Below are 26,493 nucleotides of genomic sequence, written 5' to 3'. Positions count from 1 at the left end.
GTTTATCTCCTGAAGTGTGTGTGTGTGTGTGTGTGTGTGTGTGTGTGTATGCATGTGCGTGTGAGTGCATATGTGTATATGTGCATAGCAGGAGCTGTGCAGAAATCCCTCAGGCTTTAGACCTTACTGATATATACTGGACAGTGAGGATGTGGGTGGGGAGGGGGCAGAGGACAACCTTGGGTGGTGCTCCTTAGGAAACAACCACTTCTTTCTCTCTCTCTTTCTTTCTTTCTTTCTTTCTTTCTTTCTTTCTTTCTTTCTTTCTTTCTTTCTTTCTTTCTTTCCCTTCCTTCCTTCCTTTCTCTCTTTCTTTCCCTTCCTTCCTTCCTTCCTTTCTCTCTTTCTTTCTTTCTTTCTTTCTTTTTTTTTTTTGAGACATGGTTTCTCATGACTTGGCACTTGTTAAATACACTAGGCTGGCGAGCTCGTGAACTCCACAAAGCTGCCTGTCTCCATCTCTTTGAGATTACTAAGCTCCTGCAACTATGCCCAGCTTGCAAGGCAAGCATTTTACCAACTGAGCTACTCCCCAGTTCTGATAGATACTTTAAATTAAGTGATGATTTCATTTGGGCTGTGTTGGCTACTTGGAAACTCATGACTGCGTTCCCTTCTGTCCTGGGAGAGTCTAGGAGATGGGGCATGCATAGAACATCAAACTTCACTTTTGTCCTGACCATTTTTTCTTCCATTCTCTTCTCTCTGCTTTAATTGTGTATAATATGCTGCTTAAAAAAAACAAAACAAAACAGGACAAAAAACAAAACCAAAACAAAACCCCAAAGCAGTGTAAAGGGCTTGTTTTCTCTCCTACCTGAGGCAGGAAACCTGAACTTGGGAGGTCCAGAACTCCTCTTCCCGTAGGTAGCACCAGGACGCAGGAACCAGTGACACGGTTCTAAGAGGAAAAGATTGCTTCTCTCTGTTGGTCTGCCTTCATACCTGGCGTTCAGTTTTTAAGAACAAATCGGAAAGCTGGGCGTGGTTGCTTATGCTGTAATCTTAGCCAACGAGAGGCTGAGGCAGGAGGATTGTTTGAGCTCCTGTCCAGCCTGGTCTACACAGTGAGTTCCAGGGCAGTGCGTGGACTACGGCTGCCTGTCCTACAATGCAAAATCACAGTGAACCGAAGGTTGGACGTGGTGACTTTCGCCTCCCATGGTTTCTTGGAGGGGATTCCCAAGCTGTGCCCCATCACATGAGGCTGTGTCTTTTTCCTCCAATGACTGTGCCTGCCAACGGGGACTGTCCGTGATGCAGCCTCCAGCCTCTCCTTTGGTTTGTCGGACATAGGTTCTCCGGAGCAGTCACCTGACCAGCGGTGGTCACCTGACAGGAAAGGAACTTGGCAAGATTACCTCTTTTGTGTGAATGGTGCAGTCTTTGTGTGATGCTTCCAAAGCCTTTACTCTCACCCTGGCTCTGTGGACCTTTAGCTCCCATGTAGGACCCGGCTTCTCACCTTGCCTGTCCTATGAAGGCAGGTCCAGCCTGTGACTAACCTCATTTTACGAGGGCTGTTTTGGTTGGGCCAAATATGGCTAATAGTAAAAATAGGGTCAACCAACCGAAGGCCACAGGAGGGTCCTAAAAGTACGGTATCTCTTAGAGGGGGCTGTCTCTCATCCTGTTCCTTTCTACTCTCGCTCTTTCAGACAGAAGTTGTGTTGTGTGGCTCCTAGTAAAGGGGGGTTTGGCCAGCAAACCTCAAAGACACAGTTTTGAAACCTAGTACAGCTTTCATAAAGCCTGCAACGACTTGGGGCTGTTCCCATGCGTCCATTCACCTCCCCCATACATCTATTTTTTTTTACTGCTTTTGTGGAATTTGGCAGAGGACAGCCACACTGGAATATGACAGGGAGGATTTCATGGCAGCCTGCATGCCAGGTAGGGAATAGGTTTGCGGCATTGCCACCCTGCCAGTTTCTTAGCCGTCAACGACGTCACTTCATAAGGCCACCTGGCAAATGTAATTAATTTGTAGCTTACGGCTGGAGGCGAACTTGTGAAGCTGAATGTAATTTGGCTATAACGTAATGAGGCCTTTGCTTGCCAAAATCACGTTGCTCGATTTCCTCCATTGAGCAGTCAAATGAGGCAGAGCCCTTTGGATCTACACAGGCTGGAGGCACAGTCTCCCAGCCCTCGGATGCTCAGACAAACTAAGGATGTTTCGGCATCTCAGGTAGAAGCCGGAACAGAGAAGCATTCTGTCTTGCTTCAGAATTATTCTCTCAAGAAACTTGAATGAAATAAATGTTCTCTGGTAAAAATCATATTGGCTTTCTCTTTCACACTCTTACTTCAGGTGAGTGTGTCTGGGCAATGTTTATGACATCCATGAGTTTGTCTTGACATAGTGAAGTGGAAACTTAAGGGTTCTTTGGAGTTGTGATGGATGGTTTTGCTGGGGCAAACATGTGAAGGAGTGTTTTCCTGAAGTGGACACAGGTGAAAGAAGAAGGTAGATTCATGATGGGATGTTGGGCTGAAGCAGAGACAGGAGAGACAATGTTCTGCTAAAGCAAGCATATGAAAGGACACATGATGAAGGATTCTTTGCTGACAACATGCATGTATTGGTCTACCTTACATTGCATAGTTGAGCTCCATTTGTCAGGACTCTGAGGGCTCGGGCTGTTCGTATGCTCATGCTGAAGCAAGACACATGATGTTTGACGGGTATAAAGAGGATTCCACGGAGTGATGGAGACAGAGCTTGCTGGTGCAGCTAGCTGTGCAACACTTGTGGGGCTCCAGTCTTCACTGATCTCATTTCCTTGAGAGAGGCACAGCTAAGAACTTCTCCTGAAGTCCCTCTGGGTTCCTCCTGCTGACTTGTGAGGCCTGGCTGTCTCTGCTAGGTCATGTCACTGCTTGCTAACCTGACTCTACCGAATGGGACTGCTGGTGAATCTGTGAAGTATTTGCTAGTGGACCGAGCTGCTGCCAACCTGTGAACTGAACTGTTGATTTCCAGACAACACAGACGGGAGTTGCTCCAAAGAACCTTTCTAAACAGGTCCACTCCCCCATCCCCACCCTTTCTTTTCCATTACCTCTGGTGGGCTAGAAGGGAGGTTAAAGCATTTAAGAACCATCATTAAAAATAGGATTTGAAAACAAATTTACAACACACTTTAACCTATAGACACTAACAAGGGGCTGGCGAGATTCCTCAGAAGATAAAGATATTTGCTGTGCCATCCTGAACTTGGTCCTCAGAACCCAAGGCGGACAGAGAGATCCCGACTCTTGACAGTTGTCCTCTGGCCTTCACACATGTGCTGTGCTACACACCCCTGAAGATGATGATGGTATACTAGGTCAGACATGCCTGTAACCCCAGCACCCAGGAGGCAGAAGTAGGCGGGGCTCTGTGAATTCTGGTCTACATAGTGAGCTTCTGGCCAACCAAGGCTACATGGTAAGATCCCGTCTCAATAATAATAATAACAATAAGAATAAATATGAAAAAACATTCTTTATGTTATTATTGTGAAAACACAGAAAAGAACATAACTCACTTGATTTGGTACTTTTTTGAGGGGGTCACAGTGCATTTGTCTAATAACCATACACACTGGAAGAGAACAAGGGAAATTCTTCACATATCAATGTGGATTTTTCGGTACCTCCTAATTCCTAATTCCTATAGGCTTCCTCAGTGGTTGCAACCCTTTTACCAAGACAAACCTGCTCTTGGGGACTGAGCCTCGCTCCTCAAACCCTCTGCATAATTCTTCCAGAGTTGAGATGTACGCTCAGCCCTGGAAACCTTAAAACCCGTTGTTTTGTATAGATGATCTTCCAGCCCTGAGGCGAGGCTACGGTGTGAGGATGTGAGGTTACTTATTGCTCTGGAGGAAGTGCACACTTAGCTTGTAATTGTCTGAAAGAACACACAGGACTACAGGGCTGGTTTCTACTGATAGTTTGTACGCTTAAAGGTATATCAACGTGTCATTACTTTTCAGAAACACAGAATTTACACCCAGTCTTGCTAAAGGAGTTTAAAACGTTACAAGAAACCTGATTATGAGATTAAAATTTGAACAGATGTCACATTTTCTTTCAGAGGAAATAAAAGCCAGTCCAGCTACTAACTTCAGCTGGGCCTGCCGTGCTACATACAAGGGTGTGTCAGAGTCTGGGCCTGCTCTGAGAGCCTGGACACTTGAAGGTCCTTGGGGCATCTGTAGTTTTTCTCTTTCGGCACAGTTTCCCTTCAGGCATACACTGTAAAACTCTAGAGTTCCCAGTCCAGCAAAACAGGAACAGAGAGTTCCAGAGATGCCCTCTGGCACTGCCTTAGCACCGGAAAGCATTAGCAGTGTTTTCTGGTGACAGCCTCCACGTTCAGTGTGAGGAAGCTGCCTATTTAATTTTAGAGAACTGCATTAGTCAGGGCTCTCTAGAGGAACAGAAGGAATCTCTCTCTCTCTCTCTCTCTCTCTCTCTCTCTCTCACTCTCTCTCTCTCTCTCTGTATGCACATATATGTATATATACATATATATATGATGCACACACACATATAACACACACAGATTATATATCCTTTATGCATTCTAACAAATACCATATATGCATATTTGCACAGGCGTCAAATCATGAGATCCAGGGTTTAAAGTGGAGTTATTAGAATGGCTTATAGCCTGTGGCCCAGCTAATCTAACAATAACTGCTTATGAATAGAAGTTCCAAGAATCCAGAAGTTCTTCAGTCTACAGGGCTCAGCTGGGCTTCAGTAGACACTGGAGTCCGGAGCAAGTGGGTTCTAATGCAGGTAAAGGAACGGACTTGCTAGCAAGATGAGAGCAAGCTGACCGAAAAGCAAAAGCTTCCTTCTTGCACGTCTTATATATAGGCTTCCAGCAGAAAGCATGGCCCAGATTAGATCTGGATTAGCCTCAAAGATCCAGATCAGAAGTAAATCTTCCCGGTTCAAATTAAGCAGAAATGCCTCACAGGGGTATCCTCTATTTTTAGCTTCTTGTAAATTTCAGATGTAGTCATGTTGGCAACCAAGAACAGCTATCATAAGAACGGACAGGATAGATAGAGCAAATGGTAGGATTCTATTAATTCATTTATTCCGTCTATGGGCTCAGGAACTCCCTAATAGCAATGCTGTGAAATTCTTAGATGATTGGATCTAACAAGATGGTGGGAGCAAGCTATCTCACACTTGAACTGTAAGTGACAGGCTTTCTAGAGTACACCAAGTGCCTTCTTAGGGAGCTGAATCACACGTATTACTATTTATACTAGCATCAAAACATGGGATCCAGTGTTCAAAGCCCCGAGCTGTTGAATTAAAGAAGGCAGTCAGGTGCTTCAAGCACAGATCTCACGACTCCTGGCTCAAAGATCCCTGCCACCCATACGCCCTGGGAAGGAACGATGGACAAGTATGATAGTGTGCAGTCATGTCCCCATTTCTCACAGAGAAATCCCCAAAAAGAGAACAGAAGAACCTTGCCAAAGAGGGGTGCAGGTGCCGCACCTCTGGCTGGTGCCTGAGCAGCTGGTGGAAAGCCAGCTCCTTCAGGCTGGGGAGGGCAGCGGAGGCACAACTCAGCCGCCTGCAGTTCAAGTCTGCGAGGGACTATCACTTGTCCTAAAGTGTCATCTGGGCCAGTTTAAAAAAACATACACACATATTTGTGTTTATCATATTTATATTTTCTAAAGCTTCACTTTATATGTATAGGTGTTTTCCTTCCATGCATGTCTGTGCCATTCGTGTGTAGTACCAGTGGAGGCCAGAGGAGGGCACTGGACTCTCTGGCCCTGTAGTTACAGATGGTCATTTATTACCATGTGGGTGATAGGAACAGAACCTGGGGCTTCTGAAAGACACTACAGCTCTTAACCAATGAGTCGTCTCTCCAGCTCCCCCTCCTTCCTCTCCTCCTCCTCCTCCTCCTCATTATTATTATTATTATTATTATTATTATTATTATTATTAATTTATTTATTTTATAGTTTAAGGAAGGGAAAGGCACTCCCAAGGACTGAAGTTGTCCAGAGAACTTCGGAAGGTCTGAGGCTCTGGGCCCAAAGAGTTCCTTATTGCTCATTTACACAGCATTTGCTTTCTCTGACACTTGGCGAGCTTGATCCCTTCCAATCCCCTTCCCGCACATGCTCTGTTTTGCTTTGGGTGACCTGAGGTCAGAGGGGCTCCCACCTTTTTCCGTCACTGGTTTCTTACGTATGTTGACCTTATGCCTCAGGAACTCCCTTCTCTCCTGGGCCAATTCTAGTACATTTCTTTTCCATTTATTTCAGTAGTTTCCAGTTCCGTATTTCATTTATAAATCACTGTCGAGATTCAGCAATCAATGGGAGTTAAAGAGCCACAACATACAAGGAATTTATTCCAACTGGATCCTTCTGGTGGAAAGACTTCCAGGTTAGTTCAGTGTATTAGTCAGTGTTCTCTAGAGGAATGAAACTTGTAAAATGAATCTCTCTAATATCTATCATCAATGCATGTATTGATGTACATATGCATCTACCTACCTATGTATCTATCTATGTATGTATCTATGTATCTATCTATATATGTATCTATGTATCCATCTATGTATGTATGTATGTATGTATGTATATATGTATCTATGTATGTATCTATGTATCTATCTATGTATCTATCTGTATCTATGTATCTATGTATCTATCTATGTATCTATGTATCTATCTATGTATCTATCTATGTATCTATGTATCTATGTATCTATGTATCTATTTATGTATCTATGTATCTATGTATCTATGTATCTATGTATCTATGTATCTATGTATCTATCTATCTATCTATCTATCTATCTATCTATCTATCTATCTATCTCTCATTTAAAGGGGACTTACTAGAATGGCCGGCTAATCTAACAATGGTTACTTACCAATGCCTACAAGGATGCAGAAGTTCTTCAGTCCATGGGGCTGGATGTCTCATCTGAGCTTCAGTGGACACTGGAATCCCAGAGAAGTGGTCTCTAAGGCCAGTGAAGGAGTGACTTGCCAGCAAGAGCAAGCAGGCAAAGAGCAGAAGCGCCTGGCCTTCTTCCTTGTCCTTATATAGGCTGCCAGCGGGAGCCGTGACCCAAATTAAGAGGTGTCTCTTCCCACCTTAAAAGCTTTGGAGTAAAAGTGTATAGATCAGAAAGTGGGTCTTCCCACTTTCTATGATTTAATTAAGAAACCCTCACAGGTGTGTCCAGCCATTCAGGTTTTGATCTCAGATGCAGTCAAGTTGGCAACCAAAATTTGTCACACAGTTGCCTCCTCCCAGAGGCTCTTCTTCATCATGTCTTGTCCAGGTGGGGCAGACTGAACCTGCAGATGCCAGGCAAGCTGCTTTACTTACACGTACAAAGCTTCTCAAGGGAGTATTTTATGTTTTTTTATATCACACACACACACACACACACACACACACACACACACACACAGTGTGCTTGCTAGTTTTATGCCAACTTGACACAAGCTATAGTCATCTGAGAAAAAGGAACTTCGACTGAGAAAATGCTTCATGTAGGCAAGTCTATAGGACATTGTCCTAACCAGTGATTGATGGGGGAGGGCCCGGTGCATTGTGGGCGATGCGTCTGTAGGCTGGTGGTCCTGGGTTCTATAAGCAAGCGAGCAAACCTTGTGAAACTAACCGGTAAGCAGCACCCCTTTACGGCCTCTGCATCAGCTCCGCCCCCAGGTTCCTGCCCTGTGTGAGTTCCTGTCCTGGCTTCTCTCAATGAATCTGATTCAGGATTTGTAAGCCAAATAAAGCCTTTCCTCTCCAAGTTGCTTTTGGTCATGGTGTTCACCATAACAGTAACCTTAACTAGGACACTTGGCGAAATTGTAACAACCGTAAATTCTAAGGTATTACAGCTGTTACATTTGATTTCAGGTAAGAATCTATACTTACTTATCCGTGAACACAAATGAAGACACCCTCCCTTCCCTGTGTCAGTCAGCAACAGAGTATGGATTGATCTGTGAATCCACACAGACATTCTGTTACACAGACATGTGCTCCCTGGAAAGACAACTTGTTCTGATAAGAATGTAAGAATCTGTAAGTCTAGGCAGATTTTAACATATATTTTTTTATTAAATATGTAAAAAGGTCAACGCAAGTCAAGTTATTCACATATTCAGAGACAAAAAGCTATCCTATCATGCGACAATAGGTGGGCAATGTAAAATGAATGTGATGCGTCTGAATAAGACCTCTTCATCTAGTATGCCATTACTTATCGATATTTATAATTAACAATACATATGTTTACATTCCTTTCAGTTTACATTTAATATATAACAAAAGCTTTATGGTGTACTATTTAGTAAAGTAATCTGAATGCATATTAAACCTTAACGGAATAATGGAAACACCAGGAAAGGGAGGAAATCTTGGTTCCCTTTTGGAGTTTACTTCTCTCAGTTCAACAGGGTGTTTGTCTTTTGAACGTTTTTTTTTTTTTTTTTTTTTTTTTTTTTTTTTTTTTTTGTCCTGCTTCTCTATACTTAGGATGTGAGCTCTCTCTTCATCCCCTGCTTCAATCACTTCCAATCTGACAGTGGTAATGGAAGCCCTTCCAGCCAACAGTGGGTGCGGGGAAACTGAGGAAAAAAAAAAACCAACTTCTTGAGAGGGAGGAGCAGGGACCCATGCTGGGATGCCTCTGGACCCAGTGTGATGTTCGATGGCTGGGCTGGGGCTTAGAGGACTGTGTCCCCTGAATGCCGAGATAAGACAATGGATGTTCCGCCATCCATGAGTGGTGGGTGCCCAGAGGCAGGGGTGGAAATAACTGCGAAGGGTTCCCCAAAGCATCCATGGCACCATCTGGGACATAGCACTTCACCAGATATGTACGATGGGCACACGGACAGGAGTGGATGAATGGTCTGGCGTGAGCCACTAGGAAGGAGAATGGAGTACACCAGCTGGGGAGCAGTCTTTTCAGACATGTGGCCAGTAGGTCTCCAGCTTAGTAGTCCAGGGAGGTGGAAAGGAAGAGTGCTTCCAGCGAGAGGCACTGGGAGATGAAAGATCCTGACGCATCCCGATTCCCGGTACCCACTCAGGAGTGTGGCCATGAATCCCCCAGCCCTGGGTGCTAAGACGTCCTGGGCAGGTTCGGGAACCACCCAGGGGTCTGTGAATAGCTGCTCATTGTACCTCTTTAGAATAGCCATTGAAAAGCCAAAAACAAAGCGAGTGAATAAAGAAGGCTCAGGAGAGCAGCAAACCACGAGGCCTGACGCTGCTGCGTGGAGCACAGCCACTACCGCGGCCAGGCGTGGGAGGACGTCACTGCGAGGGGCGAGGCTTTCCAGCCTCAGAGAGATGCGCTGCGCTGCAGGGCTGAGTGAGCAGGAGAGAGAAGGAAGGAGAACCAGACGCCATGGAACAACTGTCCGCTTCTGCACAGTGTGTCGTGATCATTTCAAAAATACAAGCCATCTTTTCCACATGGGCCTCAGTTATATACTACGCTGCCGCGAAGGTTTATTTTGCAAAGCTTTCTCTTGGTGGAAAGCTTCAGCGCTAGGATTTAAGGTTAGTATCCCATCAATTAATAAAGAAATTTCAAAGCTTTATGATGCATAATTCAGAAATTTATTTTGAGACTTTTTTTTTTTAAGTGGAAGGTGGGGTGGGCACATTTGTTTCTTGTTTTTTTTCTGCACTTGCTGGCCATATGACAAGGGACAGCAAACCTAAAGCTAAAATCGAATAAAACGGAGGGAGTTGGGAAAGAATGCCATCTGTCAAGAGGGGAGGACAGGTGACCATCAGGAAGGAGACTAAGAAAATGTGCAAATATTAGTTAAAAACAAGGAATGCTTTCAATTCACTAATGTTTCCCGTTTATGAATTGCTGTGGTTTAGCAAATGTCAGTGACAAGGAGGGCCCCTTGTTGCAGAGAGGGTGGAGTCCTCACTCCAGAAGGTGATGGGGGTCATTGGCATTTTTGTGTGTGGCCACTCTTCTCCCTTGCTATCGATCAAGTCTTCGTTTCCAACCCTGGCAGCCAGCACCGAGTGAAGGCTGGCGTGTAGGGTACGCTCCCTCAAGTTCCCCTCTAGTATGGATTCCTTAAATGTGAACTGGAGGACTTGGGTTGAAGCCCTTACGAGGAGAAAAGAGGGATGAGGCAGGAAGCCTTGTGCCTTCTGAGACCACCCTACCCCCTTTGCAACTGCGGATTGCCAATGACAACATCTTTTGGGGAGTGGACCCCCCACCAAAGAAAGGACCCTGAGAAAGAAAATAACAGGAGAACCGGGGGAGAGGGGGGAGGCAGGGACACACAGAGCAAGGGCAGAGCTGAGATGGTATTGTCTGTGGAGCGAATGTCTGAAAACTAACGACTGTGTGGTTGTCTAATATGCTGCTCTATCAACACTGCTGGGCCCTGAAGTCATAGTTCTGAATCCATTTTTTCCCTTTAGTGTTGTGAGTAGAGGGAGAAAACTGTTTTCCCCATGACACAAGCTACTGTCATATGGCTTTCATATCAAATATCTGTTTCCCTTTGTTCCAATTAATCATCTGACCAAATTTATGAGAGGAGGTTAGACTCGCAAACATCAAAGCACCACAAATGCGCGTGACACCTACTGACACTGGGTTGAAAAATGCCAATATAAATACCATATATCAAATTACCATTGTTTCACACCAGGATAAAAAGGGGTGGTGGTGGTGGTGATGGTGGTGGTGGTGGTGTTGGGGTGGGAAATAGTTATGAGGGAGGAGCAGAACCAGTCTCAAGCAGCCAGGTGGTGAAGTTGAAGGTGAGCCTATGACCTGGCAGGGAGCTGACCAGAATAGCCATCTGCTAACGCGTCTTGGCAGAGAAGTGGGAACCAAGAGCAATGGCTGGAGGGTGCAAGATCACTGTCGATGGGAACAGGTTGGGAACAGCTGGTTTCTACTGCGCTCCAGGCCACACGCGTTGCAATTCTCCAGAAGAAAAGTCCCCACGCAGGATGGAATCGTCAAGAGCGGACAAGATGGCTCAGTACTCTTCCTGCTGCTGGGGCTGTTGGTCATGGGTTTGCTCCTCCACTTCCGGCTCCTCTGTTTGGCCCTCCTGAGGGATAGGGGAGAAGTTTTTAGCTAAACTGGTTCCCTTTCAGGCCCTGTGAGGTGTCAGGCCTAATCAGCATCAATCAGCTGAACACCGAGTTCTGGGGTTCGCCAGTCTCAGGCACGACTCAACACGCAAATGTTTCCCAGCTTCCGGGTGTCAGCCCCAGACACAGGGACACCGTCACATCCCAGTGCCATCCAAGGAGGACCCCTCTGCAAAGCACAAGCACCAGGTGTTAAGAACTCATTTCTTCTGCCGACTGTTTTCCCAGGAAACCTTTCGCAGGACAAGTTGTACACTTTGCTCTCCCCAGTAAGAGCTGATGGATAAGCCAGACACAGCCACTCCACAGCCTGTAACTACAAAGATGCCTCAAACAGGACCCCAGGCCTCTGCAGATGTGTAGGAAGGCTGTCCCTCCCCAACAGCCCATCATGCATTGCTTCTGACCTATTTCCTGTTCCCTCTGATGCTGTCATTCATCATGCCTGGGTGGTGTCTTTGTGAAGACGCTTTCTGTCACCTAACACCGATATGAGGCAGACTGAAGACACCAGAGAAGCAACTTGTTAGTTTCTGAGGGGAAGGAAGGGGAGAGAACGCATTTCACAGGCTGCTGTAGGCAAAGAGGCCCCTTCCGGCCCTGTGTTAGAAGCTCTGCCTCCAGGACCTTGCCATGCATCTTTAGGGTGTGTGAGGGCCTATCTGCTTACTTTCTGCTCCTGACTGGGAAGAAGACAGGATCAGCTTTCCTTCACTTAGCTCCACTCGTCCTATTTATTCAGTGAAGCAGATCACAGGCATCGTCTCAGCCTCAACTTTTGTCAAAAAGAATAATTAGTTCTTTACCACCCAAGCAGAAAGGGTGAGGCAAACTAAGAGTAGCTAACTGCCCCTCAGGAATGGCTCAGGACTTCAAGAAGCAGCCCTGCATGCATTCGGACATGTGACACACGGACTCCGGGTCCGCCAAGCCCATCCTCTTCCTATGTGGTCATTTCCTGTAGGCCACGGCAAGCTAGTTAGGATCCAATTAGGATCTAGTCATTCTCGGCCTCCACTGGGCGGGAGAAAGCCTCTCACGTCCCAAAGATGCAATGCATCCCAGCAAAAAGTGGAAAGGTCGTTTGGGAACTGCCTTGACTCATTTTTAACATGGTCTCATATAGCCCAGGCTGGCCTTGAACTCCTGCCTACGCTTCAGAGAGAAGGCGTCCAACCCTTAGTGCTTCCTTCAGAACAATGGCTGAATTCGTGGACTCTACTTCACGCCAGTGTGGGAAATACTACTGGTCTATGCCAGAGGAAGGAGGGGCAACCCATGTCTACCGCTGTCACAGAAGGAAGTCTCTGGAGATACACATGTACTCAGACACAGGGCACAGAACAAAGAAACGGGAGGAGAGACATCTGTTGGTCCAGGAAGCCTCTTTTAAGCATCAGAGCATTCTCGAGAGTCATCTTGGCCTACTGGGAACATCTCTAAGGACCTCTACACAGAAGTATATCCAGGGACCTATTCTGTCACTGTGGGCTCAAGTGCCTTAACCAAGAAGACACATGTGGCTGCAGTTGACTCGGGGCAAGGTGTGGACTTGGTGTTCCCAGCATGATGCTGGCCATTACTGCTGTCATTTCAGTCTTCAAGGAGGAAAGAGAATGAAACCACCCTATAACTGTCTTAATAATGATGCGTTAATCCTGGTTTTAATGCTGGATAGATAGTGGGCCGGCCTTTCTGAACTGGAGTCTATCTCTTTCAAGCTCATTCTGACCTGGAATTATAGACATCCCCCATCTTTGTGTGCCTGAAAATAGTAACGTAATGGTGCTTTCTGAACATCTTTCACTGCTGGCTTTCCAAGTACGCATTCATTATGGTATTAAAGGGAGAGATTGGAAACAAAGATCCAATTCAGGCAGGGCCTCACCATCTCCCTGTGTCAGACCTGCATCTTCCCTCTGCCTTCTGCAAGAAGCCTGAGGTTCTTGAGGTAGGTAGCCTTGTTCAACTGAATTGCCTCTCATTCCCTACAACGTTCAACACATGCCACGTCAAGAGGAAATTGGATTCCAGAATGGGTGCCCAAGACAAACTACCAGCCAAGACTGTATGGCCTTTTCTCAGAGACCATACAATGTTAAGGTTATGTGCAGTGACTGTAGCGTTCTCTGCCCAGCTCTGCAATTTGTGACCTGTGAGACTCTGGGCTTATAGTGCAACCACTCTACTCACGTAACAAGTTTAGCGTGTATTTCACTGATCATTCAACACTGCACTCATCTCATCTAACAGAGGAACAGGTAAGTTAAAACTGGTAACTTGCTTAGGTGCATGTTTTTCTTGTCAATATGGTAAGTATGAGCTGTGACTGTAATTTCTTAGTGTGAGAACGCTTTGGGATATGTTTCAAATGTGCAAATAATTAATAGACAGTCGCCCTTTCTACAGCAGGTGAAAGTGACATAAAACTGAAGACCTGAGGCTGATTCTAGCATTGCCCTTTATTGGCTCTTGGTCAACGGCCACATGATTTGGTCTACGTGAGCCCTGGCTATGCTTATGACCGTATCATTGTCACCTCCTACAACTGTCCCATCTTTGGAAGGTCTGGGTAAATATCCTGCTCTCTCTCATCCCCACTCTCATGCCAGGGCCCAGGGCTTTGCTCTGGCTGCTCATTTAACAGCATCTTCTGCCAGCTGCTTTGCCTACTGTTCGATATGTGGGGCAGTAGCCTTCTCAGCCTTGGCCAACAGTGGCACTATCAGGGGGAACTGGCAGTGTGGACAGTCACAGATCAGAAAGCAGGTGCTGGCTTCAGTCAGAACAGGAGTCCTGTGCTCCAGGGGAATGTGGGAGGGTCCAGGGTCCATTTCCCACATGAAAACATACTTTTGGAAGTCTCTCTGCCTAACCCCGTTTCCGTATTAATGGCCCCTGCTCCCCTGGTTAAGCTGCCATCTTTCGTTCTTGCTTCTCCCACACTGTAGCCCCCAACACGATGGGGATGCTGACTTACTCATCCTAAGCTCCCAGGCTGCCATACTGTCTTTCATACTGTGCCCTCCTCAGCTGCTTGTGTGGCCTTGTTCCTCACCACTAGTCAGGACCTCTCTCCTCAGGTCCAGGTTGAACAGGAGGTAGCGCTGCAGTCTCCAGCTGAAGAAAGCAGTTTCCCCCACACACCAGGCTGAAGTGCCAGCCATGGGAAACTTGGTGATGCCACACCTACAGAGACTGCCCCTCTCAGCACATGCTGATCAGGCAACCCTGGTGTAAACAGCAAACATGCCCAGAGCTGCTTTGCTAATGCATGGCACAAGTTGACTTAGGACCCTCAGGATGCAGTACAGCTCCCCCCCCCACCCCCCAGTGGTAGCGAGGCAAAACCTGTGCTGAGCACAGGACTGACATACTGGCTGGTACAGCACCAGATGAGTACTGATGTTTCCATGGCAACCCCGTACTTTTCTAAATGCCTCGCTGTGAGCACTGTTACTATTCTTCACTTTTACTCTACCCACCAGAAAGAGAGGCAGATTGGAGAGAGTGTCAAAGGATGATCTTGGCCATGGTGGATGAAAAACGAGGCCAGAGGTCACCAGAAGCTGATGTTCCTGATCCCTAAAGGGGAGACACTTAGCCTCATCCCCCCGTGTGGTGCCAGCCACGGTTGGCTGCTCTTTTCTCACCCATCTTGACTCTCACTGCTCATGTCCCCAGTCCCATGTCAACTTCCAACCCGAATGCCATCTTTACAGTGACGTCTGTTGGGGTCTCCAGGCCACGGTGTGTGTCCCACACAAGTTATTTATGTCTCTGTTGTCACACTTATCACGATCTGACACATTTTCCAGTCAGCTGAGTCCCTGGCTGTCTCCTTCCTTAGGTCTGTGAGTTCCTCTGAGGTAGCAGCTGTATCTATCTCTAGATAAGTAGTATTTTAAGGCCAGTGCACAGATTCCCCAGTGGCTGACTGTCTCAAAAAAGTTCTGAGGAGAAAGTCTTCAGTTCACTGTAACAGTGGCGTCCATGACAGTACTTCAGGAAATGAGCAACCGTTTGTCAGCTGGTTTACCTCGGCTAGCTGGTTGTCTACCTCGGCTAGCTGGTCTACCTCGGCTAGCTGGTCTACCTTGGCTAGCTGGTCTACCTCGGCTAGCTGGTCTACCTCGGCTAGCTGGTCTACCTCTGCTAAGAGGACCCACAGGTAGCAGGCAGGCAGCCAGTGTTTAAGCCAAGACACCTAGGGCCCGAGTTACAGAAGTGGGGGATAAACTAAGGATGGTAAAGAGGCACTGTACGCCTGGCTGGAGATCTGTTCTGGAAACTTCCACCAGGCTTCTACACTTCAAAGCTGAATAACCTGATCACCGCTCTAAGCTGGAGGTTTACATCTATACGTCATATTCTGGGATTTGCTTGACTCTATGAGTCAGTGACTAGTCACCAGCAAAAATAAATAAATAAAATAAAAGGAAGATCCCTTAGCAAACATTCCTAGGAAATCAAGCCATGTTCAGACAGTTTAGTTGAAGAGCACACATGTAATCCACTTTGATTCTCAGCCCATCTTCCCCTCTGGGAAAGCCAGCCAGCCAGCCAGCCAGCAACCTCTGTCATCTCAGGTGGTCACACGTCCTCATGCTAAGAGCCTCAAGCAATATACAGGCTTTTTTTCTGGACTCCCTACTCTTCAGACCCACACAGCAGCACAGACCTGCCCACCACCCACTGGACACAGGACATAGCATTGGGACAAACACAGTGGGACAAAAGGAGGATCTGAGGGCTGTGGGGGAGCATGGGATGACACGGAGACCACTGAGCATGCATTTCCAGAGGGAGGCCCTACAGGTAGGCAGCCTCTTCTGTAGACACACTCCTTCTAGCGCTGATTGTGCTTCAGGGCAGCCCCATGGAAGCAGGACCCGTGCACCTCAGGGATGAATGTGATGCTTAAAGACTCCAAGGTTTCTTGGATAACTCCTTGAGCCTTTAGCAGGGAAGTAGAATGGAGAGCGGGCCGGTGCTCACCTCACATGTGTGCTTGTGCACAGCATGGCACACACCCATCTGGCATGCTGTCTGCACACACATCTTCCCTTTCTTACTGTAGAAGCAAGGTCTAGAAACCTTGGTCTTAGGCCACATCACACTTGCAGCAAGGACTCCTTGTACACTGTGGATCAAATGCCTTGTTGCGCCTTATTCCCCTTGGGAATTTCGGAGCCTGTTATCTCAAGGGAATTTTCCAGACAGAGTTACAGTGTAATGTATCCTGAACTGGAACCCTAAGCCAGGGGCTGCATGTGAAGACACAGCTTCAGCCACACACAGGGCTGAAGTCTATGTTCCTTCTGGATAATATCGGTTCCTCTAACCTCTTCCTGGCTGTGAGATAGTTAAGTGGGTGTGTCCATGGCCTCGTCTCTCTTCCTTAACACATTTCTCTTCACGTGGTGATAATCCGAGGGCTAAGGCTTCACAGTGGTAAAGCCTGTTCCGGGCATGCACAAGACTGAGTTTGATCTTCAGAACTAAACTCCCCCCGCCCCGCCCGAAACAGAGATGGGAGAAAGAGCTCGGGTTCAGACTCTAGCTGCTTACAAAGTACCAATGCTCTTTTCTGTCTCGTTCCCTTTATCTAGAAGACAGGACAATATGTACTTGATAAGATTCTCAAGGGAATTAAAGCATCTGCTAAAGTGTTAAACATAAAGCCCAGGGATGCAGGTGTCAGCCTCAGACTCCAGTACGTGAGACGGGGTCTATGGAACCCACTGGACCTTAACTGATGCAGCTTTATGTCCGATGGCTCCTGGACCACATGCTCTGTAACCATGCCCACAGTACAAGAACCCTTCTGTGGGTCTAGTGGGTGGCAAGTTACCCTGTGTGTGGGGAACTGGAAGAGCGGAAAGAGATCCAGGCAGGGTCTCCTCAAACCACTCACTGGAGGAGAGTGAAGTTCTTGCCCATGCTCACCTGCCTATCTGCAGCCAGCAATTCAACTGGGTCACACGATTCACACATTCCAGGACCAGGCCTCCTCCCTCTTGGGATCAGCTCTGGCTTTCAGTAAGGTTTCCTTTCTGCCACGAGGGCACTGCAGGGAAGATCTAAGCAAGCAGGTGGGCCTTGCTCCTGGGAGTACCCACCAGCACGGACGGCAGCCACATACACTCAGCATCATGTGACGTACTCATTTGACGTCATTTCAAGCAAGCTTTAAGAGGCAGCCACTGCAACTGAGGCGTACCTCAGTACATCCACAATGGTCACAGGCACACTACAAACCAGCCTCCATGCTGACAGCCACATCTGGTGACATCATGGCTTCGGGATTTAACTAGACAGAGTTCCAAGGTTTTGAAAGCCACACTTTGAGCTACTAGTAACCAAGAAGTTACCAAAAACAATTTGAGAGGACAAAAAAAGCAATAGTGGGGAGGTCCCAAGCATGGCACAGCTCCCTGTGGCCGACGGAAGTTCCCAAGCACGGGAAGCTCCTGTAGCGAATGGAAGGTTCAACGTTGGAATTTTTAGGCACACGTGGAGCAAACATCTGCCCTTGGCTGGAATAAGAAAATAAACTTTCTGGTGGCTCACTATGCTCTGTGGGAACACTAGCACACGTGACTCTCCCGTAGTTCCCTCTGAGCACCTACAAGCCTCTGGGTCAGAGAGCCAAACACGGCACCAGCTTTGACCTAGGCTAAGGAGAAGCTTGACCCCCAGCCCTGGATTTTGCCTTCCCAAGCCCAGCTCTGAAGAAGGAGAAGCTTCAGTAGGTCTCTCATGTCTCCTTAGGCCGGGCTCTGCCCTCCTGCACACAGACTGCACTGACTTGGCTGTGTTTCTCTATCTGCCTGTCAACTGCCAGTCACAGTGTCCTTCCTGACCCCAGCTTGTTCTTCCCGATCCTCCACTCTTCCCTTTCTCTTCCTCTTCCTTCCCCTCTCCTTACTTTTCCTTTTGTTGTGCTGTTTTTGTTTGTTTGTTTTTGTTTGTTTTTGTTTGTTTGTTTTTTTGAGACAGGGTCTCATTAGGGTCTCATTATGTTGCCTGGCTGGCCTGGAACTTGCTATGTAGACCAGGCTGGCCTTGAACTCACAGAGATCTACCTGCCTCAGTCTCCCAGATTCTAGGATTAAAGGCACACGCCACTAAGCCTGGTTTCCATTTTTTAAAACAAAACAAAACAAAACAAAACAAAACAAGGTCTCATGTAGCCCAGGATAGCCCCGGATTCACTTTGTATTCTTGATACTCCTGCCTGCTCCACCATACCCAGCACACATTTATTACCTTCACAAAGGTATACCCGGGCTCTTCCCCCACACTCGTGCTCAGTGGCAGGGCCTGCCTACAAAGAAGTCTGTATGTAACAAAATAGACGGCCATGTGGCTCATGGGGTCAGGAAAATTGTCTTCTCGCTCAACCATTCTCAGAAAACAGATCCTCACACAACTCTTACTGCCCATTTGCTCAAGCTGAAGAGCTATTGGGGTCTGGCTGTGTGTTTTAGCTCCGGTCTCCATCTCTACCCAACTCCTCCCGAATTAACTGGTGGATGCATATCTCACAGGCACGGCAGATGACAAGCACATTTGTTTCTCTGGGACCACCAAGGCTGCCAGCTAGGTTGTAACATCACCAAGACCCCAGGGAAGGATTTAAGATGCCTCGTGAAAACTAGATAAGATGGATGAAGCAAAGAAGTGCAGGCTGACAGGAGCCGGATGTAGATCTCTCCTGAGAGACACAGCCAGAATACAGCAAATACAGAGGCGAAAGCCAGCAGCAAACCACTGAACTGAGAACGGGACCCCCGTTGAAGGAATCAGAGAAAGAACTGGAAGAGCTCGAAGGGGCTCGAGACCCCTTATGAACAACAATGCCAAGTAACCAGAGCTTCCAGGGACTAAGCCACTACCCAAAGACTATACGTGGACTGACCCTGGGCTCCAACCTCATAGGTAGCAATGAATATCCTAGTAAGAGCACCAGTGGAAGGGGAAGCCCTGGGTCCTGCTAAGACTGAACCCCCAGTGAATGGGATTGTTGAGGGGAGGGCAGTAAGGGGAGGGAGGATGGGGAGGGTAACACCCATAGAGAAGGGGAGGGGGAGGGATTAGGGGATGTTGGCCTGGAAACCGGGAAAGGGAATAACAATTGAAATGTAAATAAGAAATATCCAATCTAATAAAGATGAAAAAAAAAAACCTAAAAAAATAAAAACCTTAAAAAAAAAAAAAAGATGGCTGGGTGAGCTGCACTTCGAGCAGGGGTGGCTTCAGAACTCGGGAGCCGGGGGCTTCGCACACCCACCTGTTCGTCGGAAGCATACAGCACTTCCATTAGTCGCTGCACGAGGTCATCGTTTTCCTGCCCATGTTCCTGGCATAGCAGCTCAATCTCTCGCAACTTCCCGAAGTAGAAATCCCTCTCTTTCTCCACACCTTCCAGGGCGAGTTTCAGTGAATGAACCTGCAAAAGGCAGAGAAGGAACCCCCCAGGTAGAGTAAGAAATATGCAACCAGCTACGTCTGCATATGACAGGAAACATGGGGGGTTGGACACAGACAAGTGTAAGAGACAAGCAACAGGCCTGGCAGCCAGTCTCAGGAGCATGTGGATTACTTGCTACCAGAGTATTTATTATATAAACCTGCATAGCTGTACCTGGGCTTACACAAGCCTTTCCTCTCCTGGTTATATGTGCTGGACCACATCTTGTTGCTATGATCCAGGGTGTCTGTCTCTCTCTACAATGTCTTATGGTAGAACCCTACAATGTGATGGTGTCCCAGGGAGGGCCTTTGAGACATGAATGAGATCTGTGTAAGAAAGACACTTTAGGGATCCTTCCCAGCATGGGAAGACCATGAAGACCGGGGCCTGGCCACACAACTGATCTGCTGACATCTTGATATTAGATCTCACTGCCACCAATGGTAAGAAGGAAAATTCTGTTGCTCACACAACATCCAGCTTAGGGTACAGCATCCCAAACGGACTCTAAGCACTGTCATAGTCTACCGAGAAGGACGGTAAGAGAGTCATGTGTTTTTTTAAATGACCTCTTCTTTCTTCCAGTCACGGGTGTTAAAAGCCACTCCTCAGATGCCGAGACAGAGCAGACACACGCTGTCCATAGTGAGGGGAGATCTCGGTGCACACAGATGGGGCAGGGGTGGAAGGCTAGCTGTGCCAATCTGTGTCCAATTGTCCAGCTCTGGCTCTGTGTTCTTGCTGGAAGGGCAGGGTGGGTTTAGGGACTTTCTGGAATTATGAAATTTCTAACTTATAGTTCTGGGCCAACGACCAAGGCAGGACCACATTTGGGTGGTGTCAGTCCTGAAGAAGGCATGGGGGTGGGGATGGGGAGGAGCTATTGACTTTCAACTCTTAGGATGCGATTCTCGGACAGACACACACAGGTCCAAACTATGCCGTTTCTCATCCCCGAGAACCTCCTCTTTCGAAATACTTTTGTTTACATTTGTGTAGAGCAAAAATTCTAAGTGGTGGGTCATGACCCTACACTGGGTTATGTAACTGAATGTGCATGTGGCGGGGGGGCTTACCAAAAATATCTGGCAATAGTAAAAGTCTGTGGTGTTCACAATTAAAATTTATTAGAAATCAAATGCACAATGGAGGGGAGGTGCTACGGGCAGAGCGCCCCTGTGCCACACCACACGACGTCACTGAAGCTTTGGCTCTGAACGCTGAGGCTTCGCACTGCGCATGCTGTCATGCCACATAAGGAGATGCCTCAACTCAGTCACGGATGGTGGCACTTGCACTGCAAACACTGTTCCAACAGAAGCATGGTGGTCTAATTACAGAAAAGGAACACTGTCGCACCTTAGCAAATGTCATACTGTTAGATGAAGAAACGCCAGGTACTTAGTGTGCAAATTTGCTTGCCTTTGCTTTTGAGACAGAGTCCTGTCTGGCCTGGAACCCACTGAGATCCACCTGCCTCTGCCTTTTGAGTCCCGAGATTCAAAGTGTGTGCCACCACGCTAACTCCAAAGGACTATCTTAAAATAAAAATTTGTTATGATTTATTATCAGTTAATTTGACTTGTGTACCCTTTTATGGTCCTATAAACCTTGGGTCACAGGAAATTTCTGGGATGAAAAGAAGCTGTGGGTGCTGAAGGCTGACGAAGGTCTGGCACCCAGACACTGGGGAAGAAATGAAGCTCATGGTTTTCTTTAGGTGAGGTTTGTGTATACATACATACATACATACATATATACATACATACATACAAACACACACACAAACACACACACACATATATAATTCTGGACATTCTTGTGTGTGTGTGTGTGTGTGTGTGTGTGTGGTGTCTGTGTTAATATGTTGGGCCTTTGGTCCATGGAGCCACTCCTTCACCCTGCATCTATTAAAGAGATCTATGCAGGGATCTATGTAGACCTCAAGGATGCCCTCATAGCTACCTGCAAAGGCGAGTGGGTTAGTTTGTTAACCCTGGATTTTCATTCCCTTTAAGACTACACATTTGCAAAAGTACAAGGTAAACCAGCTTGCACTTCAGAGCGAAGAAAACTCCCTTCATTTTAGACCCTGTGTCTGAACTTAGCTAGAGGGTCCCTCTCAGCTCTGCACTGAGTCAGGTGGAAGGATTGTAGCATGTGGCTCCCTCACAGCAAGCAGAGGCTGACATTAGCGCCTTTCCACAGATACAACTTAAGGGAGGGTTACTGTGGCCTGCAGTACGGGAGTCAGAGGGCATCACGGCACAAGTGGTGTAGCAGAGGACGTGGTTTGTGACATCAGAAGCCAGTAGAAGCCAGCAGTTGCTGCTTGTTGCATGGTGCTGGCTAGGCACTAGTGACCCAGACCAGAAGTGGGGCTGGGCTAAACCCTTCAAGGCCTACCATGTTCAGCACCCTGCTTCTTCTAGCCAGGCCTCAGCACCTCCCCTAACAGCACAGCCAGCTGGGAACCAGGTGTTGAAACATGGGATGGGGGTGGTATCTACATTCATCACGGCAGACACACAGCTAACTGCCAACACCCAGGCTTTGCCTCTGGGTGCCAGTGGTTTACCTAGCACACTGTGGCTTCTGTGGAGGTACCCAGCCTGAGCTAGGCCAGACTGGCATTCCCGGAAGTTGTATGGACCTGTCAACACCCTCCTAAACACTGACAGCAGCTGGGCATGATGGTGCATACCAGTAATTCTGGTACTTAAGAGGCTGAGGCAGGAGAATTGCTGTGAGTTCAATACCAGTTTGGGCAACAAAGCGAAAAATAAAAATAAAAAAATCTTGCCAGTAGTTACTTTAAATGACCAGAGATGAGGGGGCAGATTCAATTCCATTTGAAGGTGTCATAAGAGACAAATGCCAGGCTCTCTCCTCACAGGTCACAGCAGATGGGTAGGTGACGTAGGCTGAGAAAAGTCGGATTCGAATGCCCCATAAGGGAGGTTTCCTTCCACAGGTTTCTGAACTCTCCCCAGCGTGTCCACAGACTGTGTCCTTCCAGGGGCGCCATGGCAGCAGTGCCTATAATCCACTTCCTGCTGGCTGACCCCCTGACCAGAAAGAATCCCCAATCTCCCTCCCGCCACTTCTGATTCACGGCTATCACTGGAATTGTGTAGTGCAGTGTGCGTGTGCAGTATATCACGGGAGACTGCCTGAGGAAAGGAACGGGGCCAAGCAAATGAAAATCCCCTAAGTTTATGGTAGTTGTCACTTTCTCTATTACCACCGTAAGTCATGGCCCCGCCTGTGCATTTCCACTTGGCTTTTCCTTCTCCCTGTGTTCTCTCAGTTCCAACACTGGGGCCCTTGTGTGGCTACCCATTAGCCTCAGGGCCTTCCTCCTGGAGGCGTCAAAGCTAGGCACCCAGACTCAGACCTTAGTAAGTATCTGCCTGGTCTAGCTGTACCCTCGCCTGTCCTCTGATGGATGGGGTGGAGGAAGGAATGTACGACCTTCTCTTTTCCTTCCTTCCTTCTTTCTTTCTTTAAATTATTTATTATGTATACATCATACAGCTTTCTGCCTGCATATATGCCTACTGGCCAGAAGAGGGCACCAGATCCCATTACAGATGGTTGTGAGCCACCATGTGGTTGCTGGGAATTGAACTCAGGACCTCTGGAAGAGCAGTCAGTGCTCTTAACCCCTGAGCCATGTCTCCAGCCCATGTACGACCTTCTCAACATCAAGGTGTTGGGACGGGGAACAGACAGTACTTTGGGAAGGACAACAGGTAGACTATTCCCCTCTCCTGTCCCTCTGTCCTCTCCAGTGGCCCTAAAAATGGACAAGGCCTTTTGGAAACAGACCCTCTGCATGTGATTTGAGAGTTTATGGAGCTTAGAGCCAGCCCCAAGAGAAGTGCCTGACTAGTGTAGGCTACAAGGCACTGGCATGACTAACAGACAGGAGGTTTCCACGTGGTCAGAATTTGGGCCACCGGGCTGGAAACTATGAAGAAGGGGGTGGGGGGTGGGGACGGTGATAGGAACCCTGAGCATGAGTTTCTAATGACTGCAGAAAAACTCAAGTTGGTCTGGGAAGGGGTACAGATCTAGACTATGATGAACTCAGGCTTGATTTTCACCAGGTCCCTGCGGATTTGTGTGGAGTCATAATCTTGTGGCCTGAGGCTCATTCCTGCCTTTTTTTTTTTTTTTTTTTTTTTTCAATCTGAGTAGAAGTCATTACTGAAAACCCTCCGGCTCCAATAGGAGATGAGCAGGTAACAGAACATTCCACAGTTACCCAATCAGAGCCCAAAGGTGGCTTAAGATTTTACCTCAAGTGCTAATGCGACCAGCTTGCAGTGCCCTTGTTAGGCAGCCGTCCGCCTCTGTAACGAATTCCTGACTGAAAACGCACACTTTTCAGACTCTTGTCAAGCAGGAAACTCGTCACTAGGACAGACCCAGCTAGCCTCTGGGTCTAGCCTAAGAAGTCAGAGACTCCTTCACAGTAACAGGGCCCCCGGTACGGGAAGCAGGCAGCTTCCACCGTGGGCACAGCACTGCCCAGTGTTTTAGTATTCTTAAGTTGTATTAAGAAAACTAGGCATTACGAGTTAGAAAACATACCTATGCTTTTGGATCAAACCCAGGGCCTCTTGCTTGCCAGATCTGTGTTCTACCACAAAGCTACATCCCACTCCCATACTTAAGGTTTTGGTTGGAGATGCCAATGGGTTTACCATAATTGTAAGGGGCTATTAGGTCAGAGGAAATGCATACTTAACACACAGCTGCCGTTCAGGGCTCCTGGGCACCCCACTTCTGCCACTGTAGAGGACTGGTGTTTTATTTAACTTTAGTACCAAGGTCTGGCGCTCTGGTGTGTAACTGCTGTCAGAGCTTTAAATGAGGGGATGGTGTCGCCCATCTTGCTATTGTTAGGCCCCCCGCCAGAATTAAGCATGGTCTCTATTACGTAAGATGGGCTCATCCACTAGCTGCTGAAAAAAAGGAAGGGATGGAGAGGGAGTCAGCTGAACTATAAGGCAGCCTAACACTTTTCAGACTGGCCAGGAGTGGGCAGGCTAGGCCTGCAGTTCAGGATGGGCACTGAGGAACCGGGAGCCAGGAGGGTGGCCTGCATCAGGCTGTGTCATCTTCCACATCCTCAGGTTTGGCGTCAAGCTTTGTGACTAATACTGCTCGTCACCAGCTTCCTGAGCAGGTTCTCCTCTTCTCACTGGCTGTCTTGCTTCTCTCCCTTACCCCAGGGCCTGCGGGTGTGACCTCCTCACCCCTCACGCACTGCACTATTCCCAGAGACAAGGGTGGAGGAGGTGAGGTACCTGTTCGTTGAGCTGTATGACCTGCGTTTCTAAATCTTTGTCAGATCTGGATGCAGAGCCGCTGGACGAAGCCCTTTTGGCAGACGAGGGACGAGAAGGTGTAGATCCCGGCTTGGCGGCCGGACTTGACTTAGCCGCGCCTAGAAGCAAGCAGAGTACAGTGTGAACACAGCCAGCATTGAAGAAGGTTTTCAGACACACTGCAAACGCATGATATAAAATGAGCTTCCTAAAAACCACAAGCAATGTGCCAACCCCTCCTCAATACAGTCAGAGCCTCCCCTTCAGCAAAAGCCAGTGTCCCCGGGCAAGAGCAGCTGCTCCAGTGAGCCGGTTAACCCTTTCCCTCCAGGCCTCAGAGCACAGCTACCATGGACCTGAGAAGAGGAAAGACTTTGGGTGCTGTGGAGATGGCCCAGTGAGTCAATCCTTATTGTCCAAGCCTGAGGAGCCAAGTTCAAATCCCAAGAACCTCTCTGAAGCCAGATGTGATAGCCTCTACTGTGAGACAGGAGGTAGAGACAGACTCACTCTGTGACAAACGCTGAGAGCCCTGTCAAGCAAGAGGGAATTCAAGGACCAGCACCCCAAGTTATATTCTGTCCTCTATGGTGCATGTATGCATTTGCTCCCACACATGAACATGTAAACACATACCGCATACACATGAATGGTTAAAAATAAATGACAGAAAACATTCTTTAGTCATCCCAAAATTATTATTTTAAGAGCAAGGCCCCATGACAGGCTCATACTTAAGAAGAAACACTGGCACGCAGGTATATGCTTTCTCTTCTAGTACACTCTATAGCTTCAGTAAGGGAAGGTCAGCGGTGGGGACATCTACATGGTAATGAGCACCCTGAGGCCCACTCTTGGTTTCTCAGGACCTTCTTGCAAATCTGCTGATAGTGCAGAGCCAGGAAGGTGAACTCAGGACAGCTTGTGGCAAGATGCGAAGATGCTCAGGGCAAGGGGCACAAGGACCACCTTGGAGGGGACAGTCTGCCTCACATAAGGAATGACGGCTGTAAGTTATGAAGTGTTTTAGAACATGAAGGCCACGAGGAGGGGAGGGAGGAGAGGGGTGTGAAGGGCTTATAAACTCATCACCAGGGAAAGCTGAGGAACTGCTAGAAGGAAGATATGTGGTACCCTAGTAAGGAGGAAACACAAGAGCTGCTCCTTACGAGGTGCGAGGCACGAGAGAGGGAGATAGGACATGTAAGGAGAGAGGCCTTCCAAGTGGCAAGGTCACCAAGTTCCTAATCATGGCACTGTTATTCCAGGTAAGCCTTTACCCACCGGGCACTTGACCTGCAGTGGACTTACTGTCTAGAACACAGGACAGCTATCGGAATAACTTCTGGAGCCAAAACAGAAGCAGTTAGGTATATACGAAAGAAAGCTCCCGTGCTTAGGGGAAAGAACCGGGCCTCTCCTGGGATGTGCCCTCTTGCTCTGTTATAACATAGTCCGACAGGCAACAGTTCTGGTTCTCCTGTCCACACGGATCTCCTGTATGTTCCC

General features: G+C 47.7%; 1 protein-coding gene and 1 pseudogene across 4 annotated transcripts in view; one reads left to right on the top strand and one right to left on the bottom strand.

The window, feature by feature from the left end:
- Positions 1-9,619: 9,619 nt before the first annotated feature.
- Mapre2 (microtubule-associated protein, RP/EB family, member 2) overlaps positions 9,620-26,493 on the bottom strand; it is a 139,304-nt gene continuing 122,430 nt past the window's right edge. For all 4 annotated transcript variants that reach the window (XM_087593468.1, XM_087593465.1, XM_087593466.1 and 1 more), the window contains 3 exon segments: positions 24,964-25,103; positions 19,463-19,621; positions 9,620-11,123 (listed from right to left, as the gene is read on the bottom strand). In XM_087593468.1, coding sequence (XP_087449594.1) covers positions 11,049-11,123; positions 19,463-19,621; positions 24,964-25,103 — 374 coding nt within the window. In that variant the 3' untranslated portion in view covers positions 9,620-11,048.
- On the top strand, positions 12,339-12,736 carry LOC147999687 (A-kinase-interacting protein 1 pseudogene; annotated as a pseudogene).

The sequence above is a fragment of the Rattus norvegicus genome, chromosome 18, assembly GCF_021556685.1.
Source record: "Rattus norvegicus strain SHRSP/BbbUtx chromosome 18, alternate assembly SHRSP_T2T, whole genome shotgun sequence".
NCBI classification, from domain to species: Eukaryota; Metazoa; Chordata; class Mammalia; order Rodentia; family Muridae; genus Rattus; species Rattus norvegicus.
The sequence above is the reverse complement of the archived record's forward strand: the minus strand, read 5'-3'. Positions and strand labels throughout refer to the sequence as shown.